Source organism: Carica papaya, chromosome 3, assembly GCF_054855325.1.
Source record: "Carica papaya isolate Zhongbai chromosome 3, ASM5485532v1, whole genome shotgun sequence".
In the NCBI taxonomy this organism is placed as follows: Eukaryota; Viridiplantae; Streptophyta; class Magnoliopsida; order Brassicales; family Caricaceae; genus Carica; species Carica papaya.
Window position 1 is genome coordinate 9,900,963 of NC_142311.1, and position 20,666 is coordinate 9,921,628.

The window sequence follows — 20,666 nt, forward strand, 5'->3', positions numbered from 1 at the left end:
TAATTTTTGTAATTATGCATTTTGCCAAAATGAATATTTTTTTTGTTGGAAAAATAAAAATAAAAACCCAAAAAAAATATTTACGGAACAGTAGTTTTTTTTTTTTTTTTTTTAAACATGATTACTAAAAATCTACTACTATTTCAATAATTGGGCATATTATCAACTTTAAGAATGTAATTTTCTTTGGTAAAGTTAAAGATCCTTACAATTATTATATTCTTTTTATGTGTAGTAAACGCAGATATAATTGCTAAAATTTGAACCCGGACTCTTCCAATTATATATATATATTTTTTTTTCTTCTAAAAAAAATCTATATATTTTATATAAACTGTAAGCATTGATTTTGATTTGACTGGTTAAGTTAACCAAAAAGGGAGAAGGGGAAGGGGGCCTGTGACTTGTAGGTACAATTTCCGTGACGGGTGTGGAGGTCCGAACTCATCAAAGGGAAATGAAAATGAAATGAGCTTCTTCTTCCGTCCATTAGTTTCCTCTTTTCGCCAAAGAAAAAGACTCTTTTTGAGCAGTTCCAAGTAAACTACAATAGCCGGGTAGGGAAGGTTCACTGGATCAAAAAGATAAAAAAAATTCTGATCAAACAACATTGCTCCTTTGTATTTTAGCCTACGAACCTGTCAAATGAAATTACCAATAATGAAAAGCAAACCCATTTTAAGTTCACACCAGAAATTAACATCAAATAAAACAGACTAGTTTTGTTTTCATTTCAATTCTTCTATCATTTTATTGCATACATTTTCTGAGATATCCATAATAACGGATCATATCAATTGATTCAATTTAGAACTTGCAATCCCTTATCTATGACGTTTCCTGGTACAATAATTGATGTCCTTATTATTGGAACAGGAACCAAAGGGTTGGTAGGGAGGAAGTGAAAATTTCTCAATTTGCTAAAGCAACAGAAATTGCAAGAAAAAATTGTAAGCACCAAAGTTTTAGCTATTACATATTAATACTAGAAAAGGAAATTCTAATTCTAACAAGCTTATAGTAGGGATATTATTGAACCAAATATGAATTGATAGAATCAACAGTATGCAGTCGTATTATATATATATATATTACTTTTTAGGGTAAAATGAGATAGGAAAGAAAATACTTGGTCTTTCTATTAAGTATCCCAAAATAGTAATGACAAGTACAATACAAGTCAGTGTAACTTTTCCTGATGCTTGAAATACTATCAGATATGCCTGTGCAAAAATGAAACTCTAACTAAACCCCATATTTGCAGTACACACTCAGTACATATCAAGCCTGAAAGGCTGAAACTCACATTTTCATCTTTCACTAGCAGAAGTAATACCTTTGAAAACCTTGAAAATTTATCGGTCTTCAAATTGATTGAGCCACTGCTAAATTCTGCTCCACCAGGAGCATAGTTTGAACGTTGACAGGGCAAAAGAAAGGTTCACCAGAAGGACCAAAAGAATGTTGGATCAATCAATGGACCAACTGGGTATCCAGGTGAAACCAAAGGCATACTAGGTAGCTTATCTTATCAATGAATCAAGAAACTGATCCATGCAACAATTTCAATTGCCAAGGGGAATATAGAATATTCTGGGACGATAGATTACCTTATGTTCAAACACAGCCAAGACCAATTATTACGGGTACATATTAATATGGTATCACATTTTATTAATAAGTTCACAGAATCTGAGTTAATCAATAAAATTAATGGAGTAAGATTTTTAATAAACTATTAATAGAAATGTGAGATCATATCTACATGTACCCATTATAAAATAGTTTAGGGCAAAATAAATAATTAAAAGAAAAAAGATGTCATCACAATCACACCTCCCAGCCTGCAACCCAACAGCAAGAGGTTGAAAGCCAGAAGTATTAATGACGTAAACTGCAGAAACTAAGAAGAAAAAAACTCTTCCCCTAAAATTTTAGTCCAATGTATTGTTAAGAGTTCACAGCTTAAGATAATTGCATTCTTTTTTTTTCTTTTTGCACATATTATACTTGAAGACACCATAGAAAACTGAGTCACCTCCAAAGTCCACACACACTGGATAAGATAAATTATGTAAAGCCTCTTGTTTGTGCAAGCACAGTATCTTCTCTGCACTGTACAATTCCACAACACAACGGAAACAACAATACCATATCTAATGTGCAAGAAAATGAGTACCTCCTCATTAGGAACCGACCATTCAGATCATCTCTTCCTGCGTTTTGTTTCCACCTAGCACAAGATCAGAAACAAAATCATGTTAAAAGAGAATAATAAAATAACAGACCAGTCCTGAACCCAAGAATTATAAATTTTAGCTCACAAACACTTTTATAAAAAGAATAGTCTTTACTGCCATGTCGTAGACTTGAACGATCATATAACGTGAAGTAGAGGAATAATATTTCTTTTAAAACATTCCAAACGTTTGTTTGTAACTTTGACGTAAAAGTTAGTACAGACAATCAAGTGAGGAAACTATCCTACTGTGCTTGATACAGCATGTAAGATAAACCAATTTCCTTTTAGTAATAGCCAAAATGTTTTAGTTCTAACTTGTATTGAAGATTCACTGAAAACAAGTTCAGTCTTTTCCCGGGACCTTGTTTTCACATAAAAATACCAGCCATATTACAGGCTAACCCAAAGTAACCATTCATATAGAAACCAGTAATTTTCTCATTAGTGTCAGCATTATCTAAAACTTACACAACATTTAAATCTATGGCATCAAGACTGCCACTTCAAGCACTGATATTGACCACCAGCTTGGCTCTACAGACCCCAGGCTTTTCAGAAGTATGGAACAGATAGAACCAGAAGCCTAAGTACACGGTATCAAACTTCAGCGGAATAGTTCTTTTAACCGCCAGAATTTTAAAATAATTCTTCATCAAAAGGTTCTTAGACAAAACTAAAGGTTAAAAACATATAAAATGAAGTCTATGCATATTGCTAGCTTGATGTTTTCAACAGTTCAGGACACTTCATTGTTACAAATATTGTACTTTGGATTGTTATATGATACTAATGAAAAATGAAACTAAAATTGCTGCTCACCTGTATGATAGCTTAAAATAAGAAATCAGCAGCAGCAATCTGATACAAAGTCAGTCTTTGTATGCTCATTAAAATGTGTATTAATATAATGTAAATCTTCTTATGGATAGATGTCATACCTCACTTCTATTCATAAAATGGACAGAGCATTAACGTCAAATTGTTAAAGAAAAAACTATCAGTTGCTTGCCTTATCACTAAATTTATGCTAGGTGGTAGGCAAGGTTGTGGGACGCTTAGGAAATATTTGTAGAAGGACACCATATCAAAGTCGTCCAATTCATATGTCTTGGTAGGAAGATTCTGAGGAGCAGAGAAGTTATAACCTTATTTCTAAAAACTTATAATGCAATCCCTTGGTTGGTGCCTCAGTGTCTTAAAAAGCTTTGCTTGCCAAATTACTAAGGAGATCACCAGCATGTGGAGCTGAAAATGGAGGAACCTGGTCCAGTCCAAATATGGTATTCATGAAGATGGTTGGATGTCAAGGTTTACTAGAGAAGCTCATTGCTCTAGTCTATGAAACTGCATCAGGAACGGTTGGGATGACATGATTGACACATTCAGATCAGTTTGGGAGACTGGTGTCCAGTAAGGTTTTGGATAGAGATCACCCTTTGAAATTCCAATTTCCAAGTAGATCCAAAATTGTCAGATTCAAAGAAGTTAGGGTGTGGGAGTTTGTTGTGAAGCACAATAGTGTAATAGTTTAGAACATTATCTTATCTCCCAATCTCAGTGATTGGGAGTTGGAGGACCTCACCTCTTCTTTGGCCTTCCTTTTTTTTGCATATTGCATTGCAGGAGCAGAGATAATCCAGTGTGAAAGCTTACTAAGAATTGACTATTTTTCATGAACCATCATCTCTAGTTCTTGAGTCCAGGTACAGTATGAACAGCTTCCCTTGGGAGCAGGTTCTGGAAGAGAACGGCCTCACATTGTGTTGCTTTCTTCTTTTACTTGGGAAGCCTTGTGGGGAAGAACCATCACCCTTGACCGCTTGATGAAGAGAGTTCGCATCCTTGTCAATGGTTGTCTTCTTTGCATCAAAGAGAGTAATCCCCTAATCGCCTATTTCTTTGGCATCCTGAAGCTAGATTAGTCTAGGATTCGGACCTAAAACCTTCTGAATGTGACTTGGGTTATTGGCTCAAATTTAGCTAAATTAAATGCATGGGAAAGAACTTAAGGTAGTAAATATTTTAGGGTCACTCTCTTTATTCTCGGGAAGATTTTGAGGACCTGATTGATATTTTGACTGACATGTAATATTTTTATATATGAGTTGCATCCCTTGATGCCTCTAATATTTTTTATTTTTTATTTCAAAAGAAAAGAAAGAATTAGGACTTGTAAATCCCATAGCACCCATGTCCGTTGCCCCTTTAGCCATTTTGTGAGTAGTACAAAAAAAAAAGGAGTGCTTTTGAGGGCATTTGCTCTACTTTTGATAGGGTTGGAGTTCACTAATTCTAAACCTTATATATGCAGTTCAAAGGCTACTTCTAAATGGTGGAAATGACTTAGAGGACTTTTTAGACATTTTGATTTGTAAATATGTTCAGTACATCCGTTGTACCACCTAGGTGCCTTCAGTGAAATTTCTTTGCCAATACAAAGACTAGCTACTCAACTGATGGGTAAAGGATAAAAATATTCTTATGTCTATTTAATTTTTTTTAATAAAAAAGAGATAAATATATTCGTATATTTAATCTATTAATAAAGTGCAAATCGCTACTCTCATACTTTTTCTGTGTCATTTATAAAACCTAATGCCATATAAAGTTATAAATATCACATTCATGTGATTAATAAAACCACCCTTAAATATTTCTTCATATCTGTTTATGGTATCAAAGCTACTAGACACCCAAAAGAAAAAATCCAAATTTCTTCTGTGCCTTTTGACCTCAAGTTCTATGCTCATTCTCTATCTATCTTGTAGTCATGTTTCATCCGAGCACAGTCATGCCACGCTATTGCCTCCTCAGACCTAAGCTACTCTTCTCTCTAGCAGCAGCAAACATTGGTTGCATTGCTGCCCTAGCATAGCAGCTCCTGAAGGCTTACCTTTGTTTCCTCTGTTGATCCATATTATCTCTATCTCTTCTCTTGATCAACACTCATCTGTGTCATCCATGTTTATTGTGATCTCAGGCATTATCCAGATCTTACTCTAAAAGTCGCAACTCCCTCTCCCCTTTGTACAATGCGCAGTCATTGCCCATCTTCAGCTCTCCTCTTTGTATTGCAACATGCCTACCATCTGTATTGCCTACTCTCTTAACCCTAATCTTGAGCTTCAGGATATTGAATGGTTGAAGGTGAAGATCTCAAGGCCACGTTTTTGTTTCTTCTACCACTTGTTTTGGAAAAGGATTTTCTTATCGAAGACTGATTCAATATTGACAGCTGGATATTTGACTGAGTTTTGGATTTATCTCCTAAAATTTCTAATGTTTTGTTAGTAATGATAGAATTTGAGTTAGTGGCAGATTACTCTGGTATTTTTTCTGTTTTTAGTTGAGTTGTAAAGCTTATTTAAAAGACATTTCTGGTTGCTGAATATATCATCCCACTGCACGTAAAATTCCAGTAGCAGTTCATACCCATTAAATGTTTTGATTAATATTTTTATTTTTCTGCTGCATTCATTTCTTGTCTGCTATATTTTTTCTTGCTGCTGCAGTAAATTTGCAGCAAGTCTGAATTCAACAAAGCTCTCTTCTCCAACATAAGTGGTATTAGAGCAAAGTTCGGTTGTAATTGGGTGTGCATCTCAACCAGCAATTCCTATATTTCATGGTGAAAGTTATGAATTTTGGAGCATCAAAATGAAGACATTATTCAAGTCTCAAGATTTATGGGACTTGGTTGAGAATGAGTATCCTAATCCGGATGAAGAAGGCAGGTTAAGAGAAAATAAAAAAAGGGATTCCAAAGCACTATTTTTTATCCAGCAAGCTTTGCATAAATCTATTTTTTCTAAAATTGCAGCAGCAAGAACAGCCAAAGAAGCATGGACGACTTTGCAAACAGCATACCAAGGCTCCTCGAAGGTAATCATGGTAAAACTTCAATCTCTCCATCGTGACTTTGAGATGTTGCAAATGAAAACCGGTGAATCGGTACAAGAATTTTTTTTACGAGTTGCAGCGGTTATTAATCAAATGAGATTTTACGGGGAAGAGATTTATGATCAAACCACTGTTGCAAAAGTGTTAAGGAGTTTAACTCTAAGGTTTGATCATGTTGTTGCAGCCATGTAGGAGTCTAAGGATTTGATTACTTACTCATTTGACGAGCTGATGAGTTTTTTGCAATCCCATGAGGCAAGATTGAATTGGGTGAATGAAAAGACTGAAGAGAAGGCTTTTCAAGTGATGGGGGAGTCTCCCAAACAGCAAGATGATTCATGGAAGGCAACAAGAAGGGGACATGGTAGAGGAGGTTATCGAGGTAGAGGTAATTGAAGTAGAGGCAGAATTGCTGGAGAAGATAAACAAAGGGAGATGATTGGAAAACAAAAAAATTACAAAAGTAATATTCAGTGTTATTATTGCAAGCAATACGGGTATGTAAAGGCAGACTGCTGGAAAAGGGAAAAGCAAGCAAATTATGTTGAAGATGAGGAGGAGATTAAGCTATTCATGGCCTATCAAGATGGCACCAAAGCTTCAAGTGGCATATGGTTTCTGGACAGCGGCTGTTCCAACCATATGACCGGGATCAAATCTCTATTCAAGGAGCTGGATGAGTCATGCAAGGTGAAAGTAAGACTTGGTGATGATCAACAAATGCAAGTTGAGGGCAAAGGCACGGTGGCATTAAGCAATGGTCATGGTAACACAAAACTCCTTCACAATGTCTATTTTATTCCTGCTTTATCACAAAATCTTTTTAGCATTGGGCAGCTTATGGCCAGTGGGTATTCTATCATGTTTGATGATGTGTCTTGTGTGATTAGGGAAAAAATCTGATCAAATTATTGCTGATGTTCAAATGACACCTAATAAACTTTTCCCATTTGAAGTTTCTAGTGTTGAAAACCATGCTCTTGTTGTCAAAGAAAATAGAGTCAAAATTGTGGCAATTATGATATGGGCATTTGAATGTAAAAGGTCTACAATTATTGAATCAAAAGGAAATGATGTTTGGGCTGCCTAAAATTGAGTCCTTCAATTTGTGTGAAGGGTGCATTTATGGGAAATAATGTAAAAAACCATTTCCTGTAGGAAAGTCTCGAAGGTCATATGAGTGTCTTGAACTTGTACATGTTGATTTGGGTGGAAGTTGGTATTTTTTGTTGTTTACAGATGATTACAGCTGTATGAGTTGGGTCTGCTTCCTCCAATTCAAATCTGAAACGTTTGAGATCTTTAAGAAGTTCAAGGCATTCATTGAGAAGCAAAGTGGAAGAAGCATAAAGACATTGCATATTGATAGAGGAAGGGAGTTTCTATCTAATGAATTCAATCAATTTTGTGAAGAACAAGGCTTGCACAGAGAATTGACAACACCACATACACCGGAACAAAATGGAGTGGCTGAACGTAAAAACCGAAAGGTTGTTGAAATGGCAAGAAGCTTGTTGAAAGCAAAGGGGCTGCCTGATCAATTTTCGTCTGAAAGTGTTGATGTTGCTGTCTATCTATTGAATTTATCTCCTACAAGGGCTGTTCTCAACCAAACACCATATGAAGCTTGGAGTGGTAGGAGACCTTAGGTAAGCCACTTAAAAATCTTTGGTTATATTGCCAATTCCTTGATAGATTCACAGAATCGCAGCAAACTTGATGAAAAATCTGTGGAATGTATCTTTGTTGGTTGTTGCTCTCAATCTAAAGCATATAGGCTCTGTAACTCTATGAGTGGCAAGATAATTATTAGCAGGAATGTTGTATTTGATGAAGATGCAAGCTGGAGTTCGGAAAAAAAATCAGATAACATTCAGTTTGAAGTTCCACTTGAAAATGAAGCTCCACCAACTAATGGACAGCAATCAACTCCTTAAATACTTCCACGTCACCTTCTTCAACTCCATCAAGCTCCACTTCTTCAAGTTCCAGTAGTAAAAGTTCATCCGATAATGATACTCCTCCAAGAAAATTCAGGTCATTGGCTGAAATTTATGAGGCTACACAAGCCTTATTTGTAGCTGATCCACTAACATTTGAAGAAGCAGCTGAGAAGGAAGAATGACGTCATGCAATGATGGAAGAACTTGAAGCAATTTGCAGGAATGAAACATGGGATTTGGTGGATCTACCGAAAGACAAGAAAGCTATTGGAGTGAAATGGGTGTTCAGAACAGAATTTCAAGCAGATGACAGCATACAAAAACACAAGGCACGACTTGTGGTGAAAGGCTATGCGCAACAGTAAGGTGTGGATTATGATGACACATTTTCTCCGGTTGCTCGGTTTGAGACGGTGAGAATTTTAATAGCTTTAGTTGCTCAATTAAATTGGCCTATTTACCAATTTGATGTCAAGTCAGCGTTCTCAAATGGAGAGCTGGATAAGGAAGTGTATGTCTCTCAACCTGAAGGTTTTGTAGTTCGTGGGCAAGAGAAGCAAGTGTATAAGTTAAAGAAGACTCTTTACGGCTTAAAGCAGGTTCCGCGGGCATGGTCTAACAAAATTGACTCATATTTTTTGGAGAATAGCTTTGAGAAAAGTAAGAATGAACCCACTCTTTACTTTAAAACACAAGGTAAAAATGATTCCCTCATTGTTTGCCTTTATGTTGATGACATAATATATATGGGTTCATCTTCTTCTCTTATTTATGAGTTCAAGTTGTGCATGAAAAGGAAATTTGAGATGCCAGATTTGGGTTTGCTGAATTATTTTCTTGGGTTAGAGATGAAGCAAATCGAAGATGGAGTTTTTGTGTCACAAAGAAAATATGCAACTGACTTACTTAAAAAATTCAGCATGTTTAATTGTAAATTTGCACCAACACCAATGAATTTGAATGAAAAGTTGCATTTTGATATTCGAGTTCACTTCATCCATGATCTTGTGGCAAATGGGTTAATTAAATTACAGTATTACAATATCAATGAGCAGGTAGCTAATATTTTTACAAAATCTCTACCACGTGACAAGCATGTCTACTTCAGAAATTTGCTTGGTGTTTGCAACTTTGAATCAAGGGGGAGTATTGAAGACTGATTCAATATTGACAACTGGATATTTAACTGAGTTTTCGATTTATCTCCTAAAATTTATGATGTTTTGTTAGTAGTGAAAGAATTTGAGTTAGTGGCAGATTACTCTGCTATTTTTTCTGTTTTTAATTGAGTTGTAAAGCCTATTTAAAAGGCATTTCTGGTTGCTGAATATATCATCCCACTGCACCTAAAATTCCAGTAGCAGTTCATACCCATTATATGTTTTGATTAATATTTTTATTTTTCTGCTGCATTCATTTCTTGTCTGCCATATTTTTCCTTGCTGCTGCAGTAAATTTGCAGCAAGTCTGAGTTCAACAAAGCTGTCTTCTCCAACATTTCTTCTCCATCAGCTCCAACCATGTATTCCTTTTCTCTTCTCAATATCTTTTTCCCCATTTTCTTTTTGTTTCTTTTCCTGCAAACATGAGTCTCTCTTCTTCCTATCCTACACTATAGTTGGATCCTCCTTTTTCCTTCATTCTTTCATCTTTTCTAGGGATTGCAACGGGTCATGTTCGATAGGTTTCGTGAAACTCAAACCAGCTCGAAACAGCATGCACATAAGACTATCATGTCCTTGTACTCCATAATAAGATGGTATAACTGCATGTATGCATAGAACCATTATCAATATGATCTGCATGCTACTTCGTCAAGCATTTATGCAATCATTTCTTGAGTAGAAACTCTTAAAATTGTCATTCATCTTATTAAGAAGCTTCTTTTCTCTTCTATCCAGAATTTGACTCCGTTTGAGCTTCTTTATGACAAGTAGCCTACATATAGGCGAGTGTTTGATTGTACATGTCATCTAAACTTATCTTCCTAGATTGTAAATAAATACAGTAGTCATTGATGCTTCGTTGTTGACATACAAAAAATTATTTTTTCTCGACAAGTTTTCCCTAAGCAGGATTTTTATTCTACCAAGAATTTGGTTGCTATTCTCCTTCATTATCAGCTGCTGCCATAGATTCACCTGTCAATTCCAAGATCTCTTCCATCGCTGAATTATTCATCATCCCCAATCATCACTATAAGTCCAAATTCACAAGTTAAAGTTTCTAAACTGAAAACTCTTAGTACTGATTTCTGTGAAAAAAAAATGAAACTCGTTGCTCAAACTAAAATCCCTGCTCACAATTCCTGCAAAATGAACTCTTACAAAAGCTAATGATATTATTCTCACTGTTCAGTGATTTGTAACAGTCTCTTCTTGTCAACCTGAAAATGAGTTCTAATGATTAATTGGTATTCTTTGTTATTTATTGGCTATCCAAGTTTATCACAATAAAGAGGCCTCTTTTTTTATTGGCAAGAATCCTCATGGTATGGAGGACGGAAGCACCTATACAATCCTGTCCAATCCAATTGTCAGATTGGTGAAGTATCTATTTTCTACTCTCAGATGTTATTTCATATCACAATATTGTTGGAGCTTTGCAATATCTTATATTGAATAGCCCCGAGATTTCCTTTGCTGTCAATCAACCTGCTAGCGCAAACATGAACATCATCACAACAATTTTCAAGCTGCAAAACGTATATTATGCTGCATACAAGGTAGTCTATATATGGCCTTCAACTTATTTCGACTCTTCTATGCCTTTCTTTTTAAAACATTTTACATTTTTTTCAAATAGACTCTCCTATGCGTTTAGTAGGATACTCAGATGTAGACTGAGGGGAATGCCCTGAGACCAATGGATCTGCCACAGGATATTGCATTTTTCTTGGCACTAATTTAATCTCGTGGTGCTTGAAAAAGCAGACTGTAGTTTCTCTTTCTGGTGCTGAGGTCAAATATTATACTGTTGCTGCAACAGTTTCTACCATATCATAGTTACAAAACATGCTTCAGGAGCTTTATTTTGCTTCACATCTCCTATCTCATTTTGTGACAATGTCAACACTACTTATATGGCTTCTAATCCGGTTAATCATGTTTGTTCGAAACATATTGAATTGGATATTCACTAATTTAAAGAAAACACAGACAGGACAATTAGTAGTACAACATGTTGCAATCAATATCAATTAGCTAACAACATTTCCACCAAGATGCTTTCTTCTAAAAAGTTCAATTACTTAAAAAGTCCAATCTTACGTGCTACGTCACGTAGCTTGCAGGGTAAAGGGATAAATATATTCTTATCTTTGATGCTAATAAATTTGCTATAATTTGTAAATATAAACATGTTTATATTTTTGTAGTATCTATAACCTAACAACAAATAAGGTTTATATAGCACATTCGTGAAACTAATAAAATCATTCTTAAATATTTTTCATTTCTACTTCACAGGAAGAAGAATATAAATATCATGAAACTCATGCTCTCAACACATGCCACCCTTCTGGTACAGCGTAAAGGTAGAGATTAGAATTAAAAACCAACTTCTCATTCCCCTTTTGGTCTATCTTGAAGAATCGTAACGGACAGATTTTCAAGTGATGAAACCCTTTCTCTCAGGATTTGAGATTTTGGAAATCACCCTTATAAAATTTCCAACACTATAAAGTGTAACAGCATACACACTATTGTATACAATCCAACATTCTGCCAGATCATCCATATAAAAAAATATTCCAGAAACTTTTGCAGTACCTTCCATGTAAGAGGAATCAAATAAGAAAATCATATTCTCTCACCTTAGCTTCAACTGATGGTGATACTGGGAAAGCGTTCAAAGATCTTTTGGCATCATCATCTGATGAACAGTCAGAACATAAAAAGTGATCCAACTTTTTTGCTTCTTCAATGGTCATACCCATGCAGGATGGATGAAACCTGCAATATACTCACATAAGTAAAAGAAGCATGATTATCATCTGATGATGATGTACGTATTTTCCAATTTGAGAATATTAAAGATAGCTGGCAGCTAGTAACAACCAGAATAGCAACATGGTGCAACAATATGACAAATAAATGCATGTATGCACCGGCAGGCACGTGTATGTGATGCACATGGAGTTGCTCTCACATGGTTTTCTTTAAGAGTTCAAATAAGAAATACAACCACATCCATGTTAAATCATTAAAATCATAAAACACTAATGAAATGGTTGAAACTTTCCAACACTAACAAATAGATTTTTGGTCCTGAAAATTATGTAGTGAAAATCTGTATGTCAAGAAGTAGTCCAAGTGATACCATACAAAACTTATTTTGTATCAAGCACTTCGTTGACTTTTGGCTTCTCATTCTGACTTTCATGGAAATTTTTTTTTTTGAAATAAAAGTATAAAGCTGTATTGATATAAGGTGCTAAGGGAGCACCGTCCATGTACAAAAGTTATATCTCAATTAGCATATCTACAATGTCTCCTAAATTTTCAAAACAATCAAGGTTATGCTCTAATAAATTTGAGCCAAAATAGTGAAACTAGTTATCCTTAATCTTGTTAAAATCAAACTCGACACCCTCAAAAGCCTTGTTTCTTTCCTTCCAGATAACCCACAAAATAGTAAGGGGACTTTCATGGAGATTATTTAAATGTAAAATTTGAGAGAGAGAAAAAAAGATGTATTAAAAGCCACCAAGGGAGTGCCAACCCTATACAAAGAAATAAAATTAATGCGAGGAATACAAAATATCAATAAAGGCTCCAAGATCCTCCTCAAACAGGATGGAGTGACCTATACATGAAAAACTCAAGGTCTGGAACCAATGATCTCCAATCCTAGTAAAAGAAGCAGTGCCATTAAAAAATCCGTTGGTCTTTCCTTCCAAATCACCCACATGATAGCCAACGGGATGAGGGAGATGAGGTTATTCTTTTGGTTGCTGACAGCAATGCCTTCCCAAGCCCATAATTCCTCCACCACCAAGCCACTAACCACCCAAGGTACATTTAAGAGGCTCACGAACAGAGTCCCATAACCTTTTAGCCTACACCAGAAAAGTAGATAATTAGGAGATTCATTCTCCTGAGAGTACAACAGACACCCATGGATTCTCCCGTGCTTTCTAAGATTGCCAAAAGTGAGAATTCTACCCTAAGCAGCCTCTCTAGCAAATAAGACTATGCAAGAAGTGTCTTTCTTCTTCCAAATATTTTTCCAAGTAATCTGAAAGCAACTTCCAACTGATTGAGGTAGTTCCAACGTTGAAAAGAAAATGCTCCATTCTTTATAACAGGCAAGAGAGGCCTATCTGACATATATCCTAGTTGATCTCAGTGCCAGATAACACAAGCAATAAGGAGGCCGAGCCAGCAATCTCCCAATCATTCAAGTTGCAGGACAAAGGAAATATTTCAAGAATGAAAAGGATGAATCATTGAACCCCCAATTGAAGCATATCTATCTCTAGCAATTTCAAAAAGTCTCAGGAATTTCTCTTTCTAAGGAGTTGGCCCACACCAACAGTCAGGCCAAAAACCTGTCAGGATACTGACTCATTAGATGATCTCTAGAGGCTATTTAGGTTAAGAAGATATGGATAGAAAGTAGATATGAGAATTGCAAGATACCAGAAGATGTGATGTTAGGACAGCATGAGAGAAAAAGAAAGATAAAGGAAGTAGAGAGAACATAGCAAATAATCTAATAATTCTATTCCTTTTTAATTATATTGTACAATCATATATGGGGTTTAATGACTTATCATTAGCTGGCAGCAATGACAGCCTTAGCATGAAGATAGCTGTCACCAGCCTACCCTAAATCATTCTAGTGTTGTCCTGATACTACCAATAATAAACAACACAACTGAATTTTAATTTGTTGTGTTACTCTTCCTGTTATTCTGGTGGTACTCGACAGACCGACCATTTGCCTCTCCCCAACTCTGGAATGCACAATATCAAAGAATTAAACCCACCACCCTGTTGATCCACTTCCATGGGGCTACTTAGCCGTAATCACCTCCCTCCATAAGCCTTTTTAGACATGAATTCCATAGCCACTTAGCTAGGTGATATTTATTTGCTGCCTGTAAAGATCTAATCCCCAGCCTTCCTAATGCCTTTTTATTTTTGAAATAAAAGAAGAGAAGATGTATTAATGTGAGGTGCTAAGAGAATACCACCCATTTACAAAAAATTTACATGTCAATTAACATATTTACAATAAAACTAAGATCTTAAAACATTCTATATTATGCTCTAAAACAGTAGAGCCAAAATAACGAAACCATTTATCTTTGACGCTATTAAAATCTTGTTCAAGCCCCTCAAAAGCTCTGTTGTTTCTCTCCTTCCAAATAACCCAGAAAATGGTGAGATTAATCTAAGCGCTTTGTTACTACTCACACCTTCTGATGCCAAAAGTTCGGAATAAACAGAATCTGCCATTACCCAAGATATGCCCAAAAGCCCAAGTATCATGCTCCAGATTTATGAGATGTTTGACATTTTAAGAATAGATGATTACATGATTCAAGAGATATCTTACATAAGAAACACATGTTGACAATAGTATGCCCTCTTTTCATCAAATTGTCAATTGTCAGGATTTTTCCTTTTGAAGCTTTCCCAGGAAAAAAAGCAATTCTTGGAGAGGCACCCGATTTCTAAATGATTTTTGAGGGGAAAAAATATTTTTTGTTAGAGTTATGATCGGCCAGAAAAGAGTAAAGAGAGCTGACACTGAAGAGATCATTCTTTTTTAATTTCCAATGCAATTTATCGTTTTGATTATGCAGCTGTGTGTTTGCCAATAAGTGAAGTAAGCATTGATAATCATCTAGTTCCCAATCTTGAAGGTTCCTTATCACTGGGACACTCCAGGAGGCAGGAATGACTGAACAACAATATTATTTACCATGGCAGCTTTGTTTTTAGCAATCCCGTAAATAAAAGAATATTTATTTTTTAATTTTTCTGAACCGCACCAAAAATCTTCCTAGAAACGGACCTTGAACCAATTACCAATATTCTATTTTGAGCACTGAAATATCGCATTACTTAGTGTGATGATGTCCTTCTATAAACTGTAACCATAGTTGTTGTTTTTAATATAAGAGAGATTTTGTGGATTGCCATTATACCATTTTGAATCTATCACCATTTTTCAGAAATTGTCATTTTCATTCCAATATCTCCAAATCTATTGACCAATAAGTGCCTAGTTTAGTTTGACTATTGATCTTAGTCCCAAGCCCCCTTCTTTTAAGGGTTTTTTGATCTCCAACCAATTCAGTAAGTGGTGTTTCTTGCAATTGGAATGCTTAAAAAGGTCTCAAGCCAAAACACGGTACCGCCTATGCTCCTTATAATCACCCATAGAAAACAACACTAAATGGACTCAAACCTTTTAGACACCTTGGATGGAATAAGAAGAGTAGAGAGGAAAGAAATCCACAAGTTAGACATGGTACACTGTATCAAGGTCTCCCACCTTAGGTAGACACTTGCACTTCCAAGTGGCCAGTCTCCCCTCCTTTTTGAGATTAGTGGCTCCTCCACATTGAGGCCTTTAAATTTCAATCCTAAAGGTAAATCCAAGTACTTGATAGGAAGAGAAGACACCTTGTAGAAGGATCACAATCGAGGGGGGTCACTATCAGCTAACCAACAGAGGAATTGGAAGTTTGATGCTTAATATTTCAGGTACCGAAATTACTTGTGCGTGATATTACTAAAAAGATGCACAAACTATACTATTCATGACTTTGCTACTAACCATACAGTATTGACAAGCTTTACTAAAGTAACCAAACTAGAGACTTGATCAAAGATAATCAGAACTTTATGAAGATAATTCTGAGACAAGCTTTCACAAAAGCAACCCAACAAGAGGCTTGATCAAAGATAATCAGAACTTTATGAAGACAATTCTGAGACAAGCTTTACAAAAGCAACCCAACAAGAAGCTTGATCAAAGATAATCACAGCTTTATGAAGATAATTCTGTGTGCGTGACTAACATTTTATGAGAAAAGTTTACAACTAAGATTGCCCATGAAGAAAAATCATGAAAATTCGACATAGCAGAGCTTTACTGCAATTCTCAACCTCTGCATGATGCTTCACAATAAAACAAAAGTAGGTGTCAGTTGCTGCAATTTAATGCATCAAAGAAAAGTAAAAGACAAAACAAAGAGATTCTCCTCATCCATGGTTGATTAAGAGTATTACATAGTAGAAGGTTACATGCTTTGGTCAAATCCTATTCTATTCTCATTTTACTCCTATATCTCAATATCTTAATTACTTTTTATGAAGATTTAACTACAATTTGCATATTTGATTCACAATTAAACAAATTCTACCCCATATGTTGAATTCTATACTTCTCTTCCCACTCATTAAGGTAGGGATCCCAAATCTACCAACCTTGAATTAACCATACAATTAAAATGCTATTTTTAGTTGAATCTTATCTCATTTGTGTCTTTTCCAATTTTTGTTCCGAAGCTTTAACATTTAACCAAACTTAACCTTGGGTAGTAGTAAGTTGACAATAAGATTAATTTTTTTTTTTTTTGAAATAAAAGTGCAGAAGTTTGTATTGATTAATGGTGCCAAGGGGGCACTGCCCATGTACAAAAGATGATAATAAGATTAAATTATAGCCCATAATTGATCATGGACACATCCCCTTTGTGTCTCTTAATGATATTTCCTTTTTCTCTCAAAAGAAAAATTATAGCCCAGAGTTTTTAATCTAAAGCTTCTGCTCCATTGGATATCTCCAAATAAATTAATCATAAGATTAATTTTTTTTTTTTTTGAAATAAAAGTGCAGAAGTTTGTATTGATTAATGGTGCCAAGGGGGCACTGCCCATGTACAAAAGATGATAATAAGATTAAATTATAGCCCATAATTGATCATGGACACATCCCCTTTGTGTCTCTTAATGATATTTCCTTTTTCTCTCAAAAGAAAAATTATAGCCCAGAGTTTTTAATCTAAAGCTTCTGCTCCATTGGATATCTCCAAATAAAATAATTACAAAATTCTCTATTCAAAGATGATATGAAGTTCATTTTTGAAATAAAAAACTTATATATTACATATATGACATCAAGGGGGTGCCACCCCTATACAAACATGATATGAAGTTTATTAGAACTATGGGATGACAAGAAGTTCTAGACTCAATGTTACAGGCAAATGTTACAATAAAATATCTTCATAATGGGTGAAGTAGGGAGAGAAAAGATTCAGAGGATAACATAATCCCTAAATATTAAAGCAGGCAAGAAACAAATTCAGAAGTTAAAAAAAAAAGCACAGAAATATTGGTCAAAACCCTAGAGTCAACTTTGAATTTGATATGGGAAGGAAAAAGGTCAAGTCCATGTCAAAAAGAGCTCCAATTAATCTATTATACACTATTTTCAGTGATGCTATGAGTGAATGATGTTTGCATATTTGCTTCAAATCAATTGCTTTCTGTTAATATATAATCTAATTTCAGTTCCCAAACTATCTAGAAATTATTTTTCTAAAAACATAGGAAATAAGATTGTCCAAATCAAATTTGATTTAAAAAAAGATTGTCCAAATCAACTGTTACTGTTTTTTTTTTTTTTGGGCTAAAATAGCTACTAACTTAAATCAAATATGTTAACACAAACAAATTAAATGATTATCTTCCAGTACACAGAAAAAGAAAACATCTTCTAATACTCATTAAGTGAATATATTGCATAAGTTGATTAAGAGGAATCTCAAAATAGTATTCTTCAAGCATAATGCTACAAGCCTAATAGTTGGCAATTAAATTTATAAAGAAAAAACATTTTCAACACACTATAGTCTGCTCTTTTTGAATACATATAACAACAATAAAGACAGTAGCAATCTTCCAGTTACCTCTGTCTTTAGTATTCAATTGGAATTATAAACCTGAAAGTAATTAAGCTTTTATTTATAAAAAGAAATGCTAAATATATACACCAAATGTTAAGATTAAACACCAGAGAGGCTCTTATAAATCACTAAATCAAGTGCAGATCAACAACAAAGTATACCTAAATTTCAAGGCACTGTCTATGGTCTATGATGCCCTATTGCGTATAGTTTATGGTCTACGGCAAATAGGTTTCTAGGGTTCACTTGGGTAACGGTTAGTACTATCAGGACTGAGATTTGGGCATGGAAAAATATTAGAGGTCAGAAAAAATATTTGGGTCTCATTCGTTTTGCAATTTTTTGGGTGGTCTGGAAAGAAAGAAATAGGAGAGCATTTGAAGGGTAGAAAGGTATATCGATAAGATCAGAGTGAGATGGCTCCAAACCCAGGGTTTTTTGGTTATGAGTCAACCTTTGTATTCCATGGAATATTTAGGAGAACTAATCGATATCCTGATTGACATGTAAATATTTTTGTACATGGTTTGGCACTTCCTTGGTGCTTATATTTAATTACACATTATACTTTTTATTTCAAGAAGAAAAACCTAAATTTCAAGGCAATCATTGTTACATAACATAAGTCAAGCCAAGCCAGATTTATCTAAAAGACAAGTAGCTGCGATTGTAAAAAATATCATTAACAGAAATGAATCCAATATTTGACCAACCCAAAAGAGAGAAAATTTTCTTAAAATTTTATTTCAAAAAAAAAAGAGATAAAATTTTAATTTCACATCCATCCGTCACTACAGTCCCAAAATGAAAAAGAAATATACGCAAAAGGTTCCACCACTGTAATTCCAATATGAGAAATGTATGCAAAAGACTTATCGCCCACTGCAATTCCAACAAGAAAATGTATGCAAAAGGCTTACCAATCCTTGCATCCCTCGCATTGGACCATGAGATCATCCGGGTTATAGGGCATCTCACACTTGCAATACCTTCAAAACGAACCCAGAGAGACATTAATTGAAGAAGTCAATCAACAAAATCAACTCAAAAGACAAAAAGTAACCATCAATTCAATACTATCCACGAACTAACAACCAAAACAAGTAAGAAAATAAGTTTCAAATGGCAACTTACACGGCAACGCGGTCCGGTGTGAATCCTCCGGTAGCAGCCTTATACTCGAACCGACAGAAGTAATCCTCAGCACCAACATTCTCCAGCTTAGTGTAGTTCTTGAAGGAGTGCACCGTGCACTTACCTTCAATGGTGTGCGCACTTTGCACATCGTAATGGTCTGACAAGAACAACTCTTTAGCTCCATGGAACTGCCTTCTCCCACCGATCGACTCCTCGGGTCGATAGTACCACCGAACGCGAACCTTCACATTGTTCCGATGATCGGCCTCGATCTTCTCCACGCGCGCCACGTAAGGGGGTTTATCAGAGTCTGATGGTCTCATCAACACAGTATCACCAGCTGCCAAAGAAACAAAACATCCAAACCATGAGAATTAGAGTAAAAAGAGGACAGATTGAGCATCTATTAAGGGTTTTAGAGCGTAGAAATTGAGAACCCGAGAGGAAAAGAAAGTGGAAAAAGAAAAAAGAAAGAAAGAATCTGTGTTTAGCAGAGAAATCGAGAGTACGTCTAACAACTTTGTTGGTGCCTTTGATGGTGTAAGAATCAAGGTCTTTTTTTCCCGGTTTTGTTTTTGCCATGAAAAGGTTTTATTTTCGAGCTAAAGGTAGAGAGAGGTAGTGATTAGTGAGCTGAAAATGGAAGTGTCACGAGAGACGAATGGAACAAAAATGTTTAAAATTCCTGCGTTGATGGAAAACAGGGTTTAGCAAGTTCTGGAGCAGTAGAGATGGGAATTTGAGAGTGAGACAAAAGAAACCCTAGGTGCTGTCACAGGGACAGAAGAAGACTGAGCGGGCAGAGAGAGAGAAGAGAGGAGAGAAAGGAGTGTTCTTGTTGGGATGCGAAGAGGAACAGTGTGGATAACACGTCAGCATCTTCCATCATCTCGAGTCTAGTCATGCATGACTACCTGTGAGTAATGAATATATATGTGCATGTGTATGTATATATGTAGAAGAGACATAGACATGGTTGGACCCTTGGAATTCCTGAATTAGAAGGACAGTCTTCTTTGCTTCTTGTTCTTGACATTCCAATTCCATCAATGGTTTTTTTTTTTTTTTTTTTTATTAGATAAAAATAAAAGATGACTATTTCAAAAATTTTTTTTCCCTTCTTTCAATAATTTAAATCTTACTCTAAATTTATTGAGATTAATAAATTAAGTTTGGTGAACTTGAATAGTATTAATATGTGGTACTTACAAAGTTTAGAAAGTACCACATATTACACTTACAAAAAACAACTCTTTTGAATTTATGAATTTTTCGTTACCCACAAAATATATATATATATATATAACCAAGTTAAGAACGATAAATCGATTAAAATCTTAAATGTAGTAGATTAGTGTAAAATAATATTTTAAAATTATCCAAAAAATATTTAATCTTGATACTCAGAAAACTAACCAATATGTAACCTACATTTGAGACAAAATCATTTTTATTCACATTAAAATTCATAGCAGTTAACTCAAATTATGGGCAGATGTAATTAAAAATGGAG

At 35.1% G+C, this 20,666-nt stretch overlaps 1 protein-coding gene across 4 annotated transcripts; it reads right to left on the bottom strand.

Annotated features, from left to right (window-relative positions):
* Window positions 1-272: 272 nt before the first annotated feature.
* On the bottom strand, window positions 273-20,070 carry LOC110808802 (chromatin remodeling protein EBS-like). Of its 4 annotated transcripts, none has more exons than XM_022034407.2 (6): window positions 19,663-20,066; window positions 19,151-19,493; window positions 18,937-19,005; window positions 11,900-12,038; window positions 2,180-2,233; window positions 273-571 (listed from the first exon to the last, which is right to left on the bottom strand). In XM_022034407.2, the coding sequence occupies exons 1-5, from the start codon at window positions 19,733-19,735 to the stop codon at window positions 2,207-2,209; spliced, it is 651 nt and encodes a 216-aa protein (XP_021890099.1). In that variant the 5' UTR covers window positions 19,736-20,066; the 3' UTR covers window positions 273-571; window positions 2,180-2,206. The 4 variants fall into 4 exon arrangements, with proteins under 4 accessions (XP_021890099.1, XP_021890100.1, XP_021890098.1 ...); XM_022034408.2 differs by having other exon boundaries at window positions 273-638; XM_022034406.2 differs by lacking the exon at window positions 273-571 and having other exon boundaries at window positions 1,786-2,233; window positions 19,663-20,065.
* Window positions 20,071-20,666: the final 596 nt, after the last annotated feature.

What these genes read in the sequence shown, in the direction of transcription:
- LOC110808802 (XM_022034407.2), bottom strand. Translation starts at nt 19,735, where the DNA reads ATGGCAAAAACAAAACCGGGAAAAAAAGACCTTGATTCTTACACCATC. An exon ending in CACCAACAAAGTTGTTAGAC is followed by an intron (nt 19,494 to 19,662) that starts GTACTCTCGATT and finishes TTTCTTTGGCAG; the next exon opens with CTGGTGATACTGTGTTGATG. An exon ending in CACCATCAGTTGAAGCTAAG is followed by an intron (nt 2,234 to 11,899) that starts GTGAGAGAATAT and finishes ATCTTGTGCTAG; the next exon opens with GTGGAAACAAAACGCAGGAA.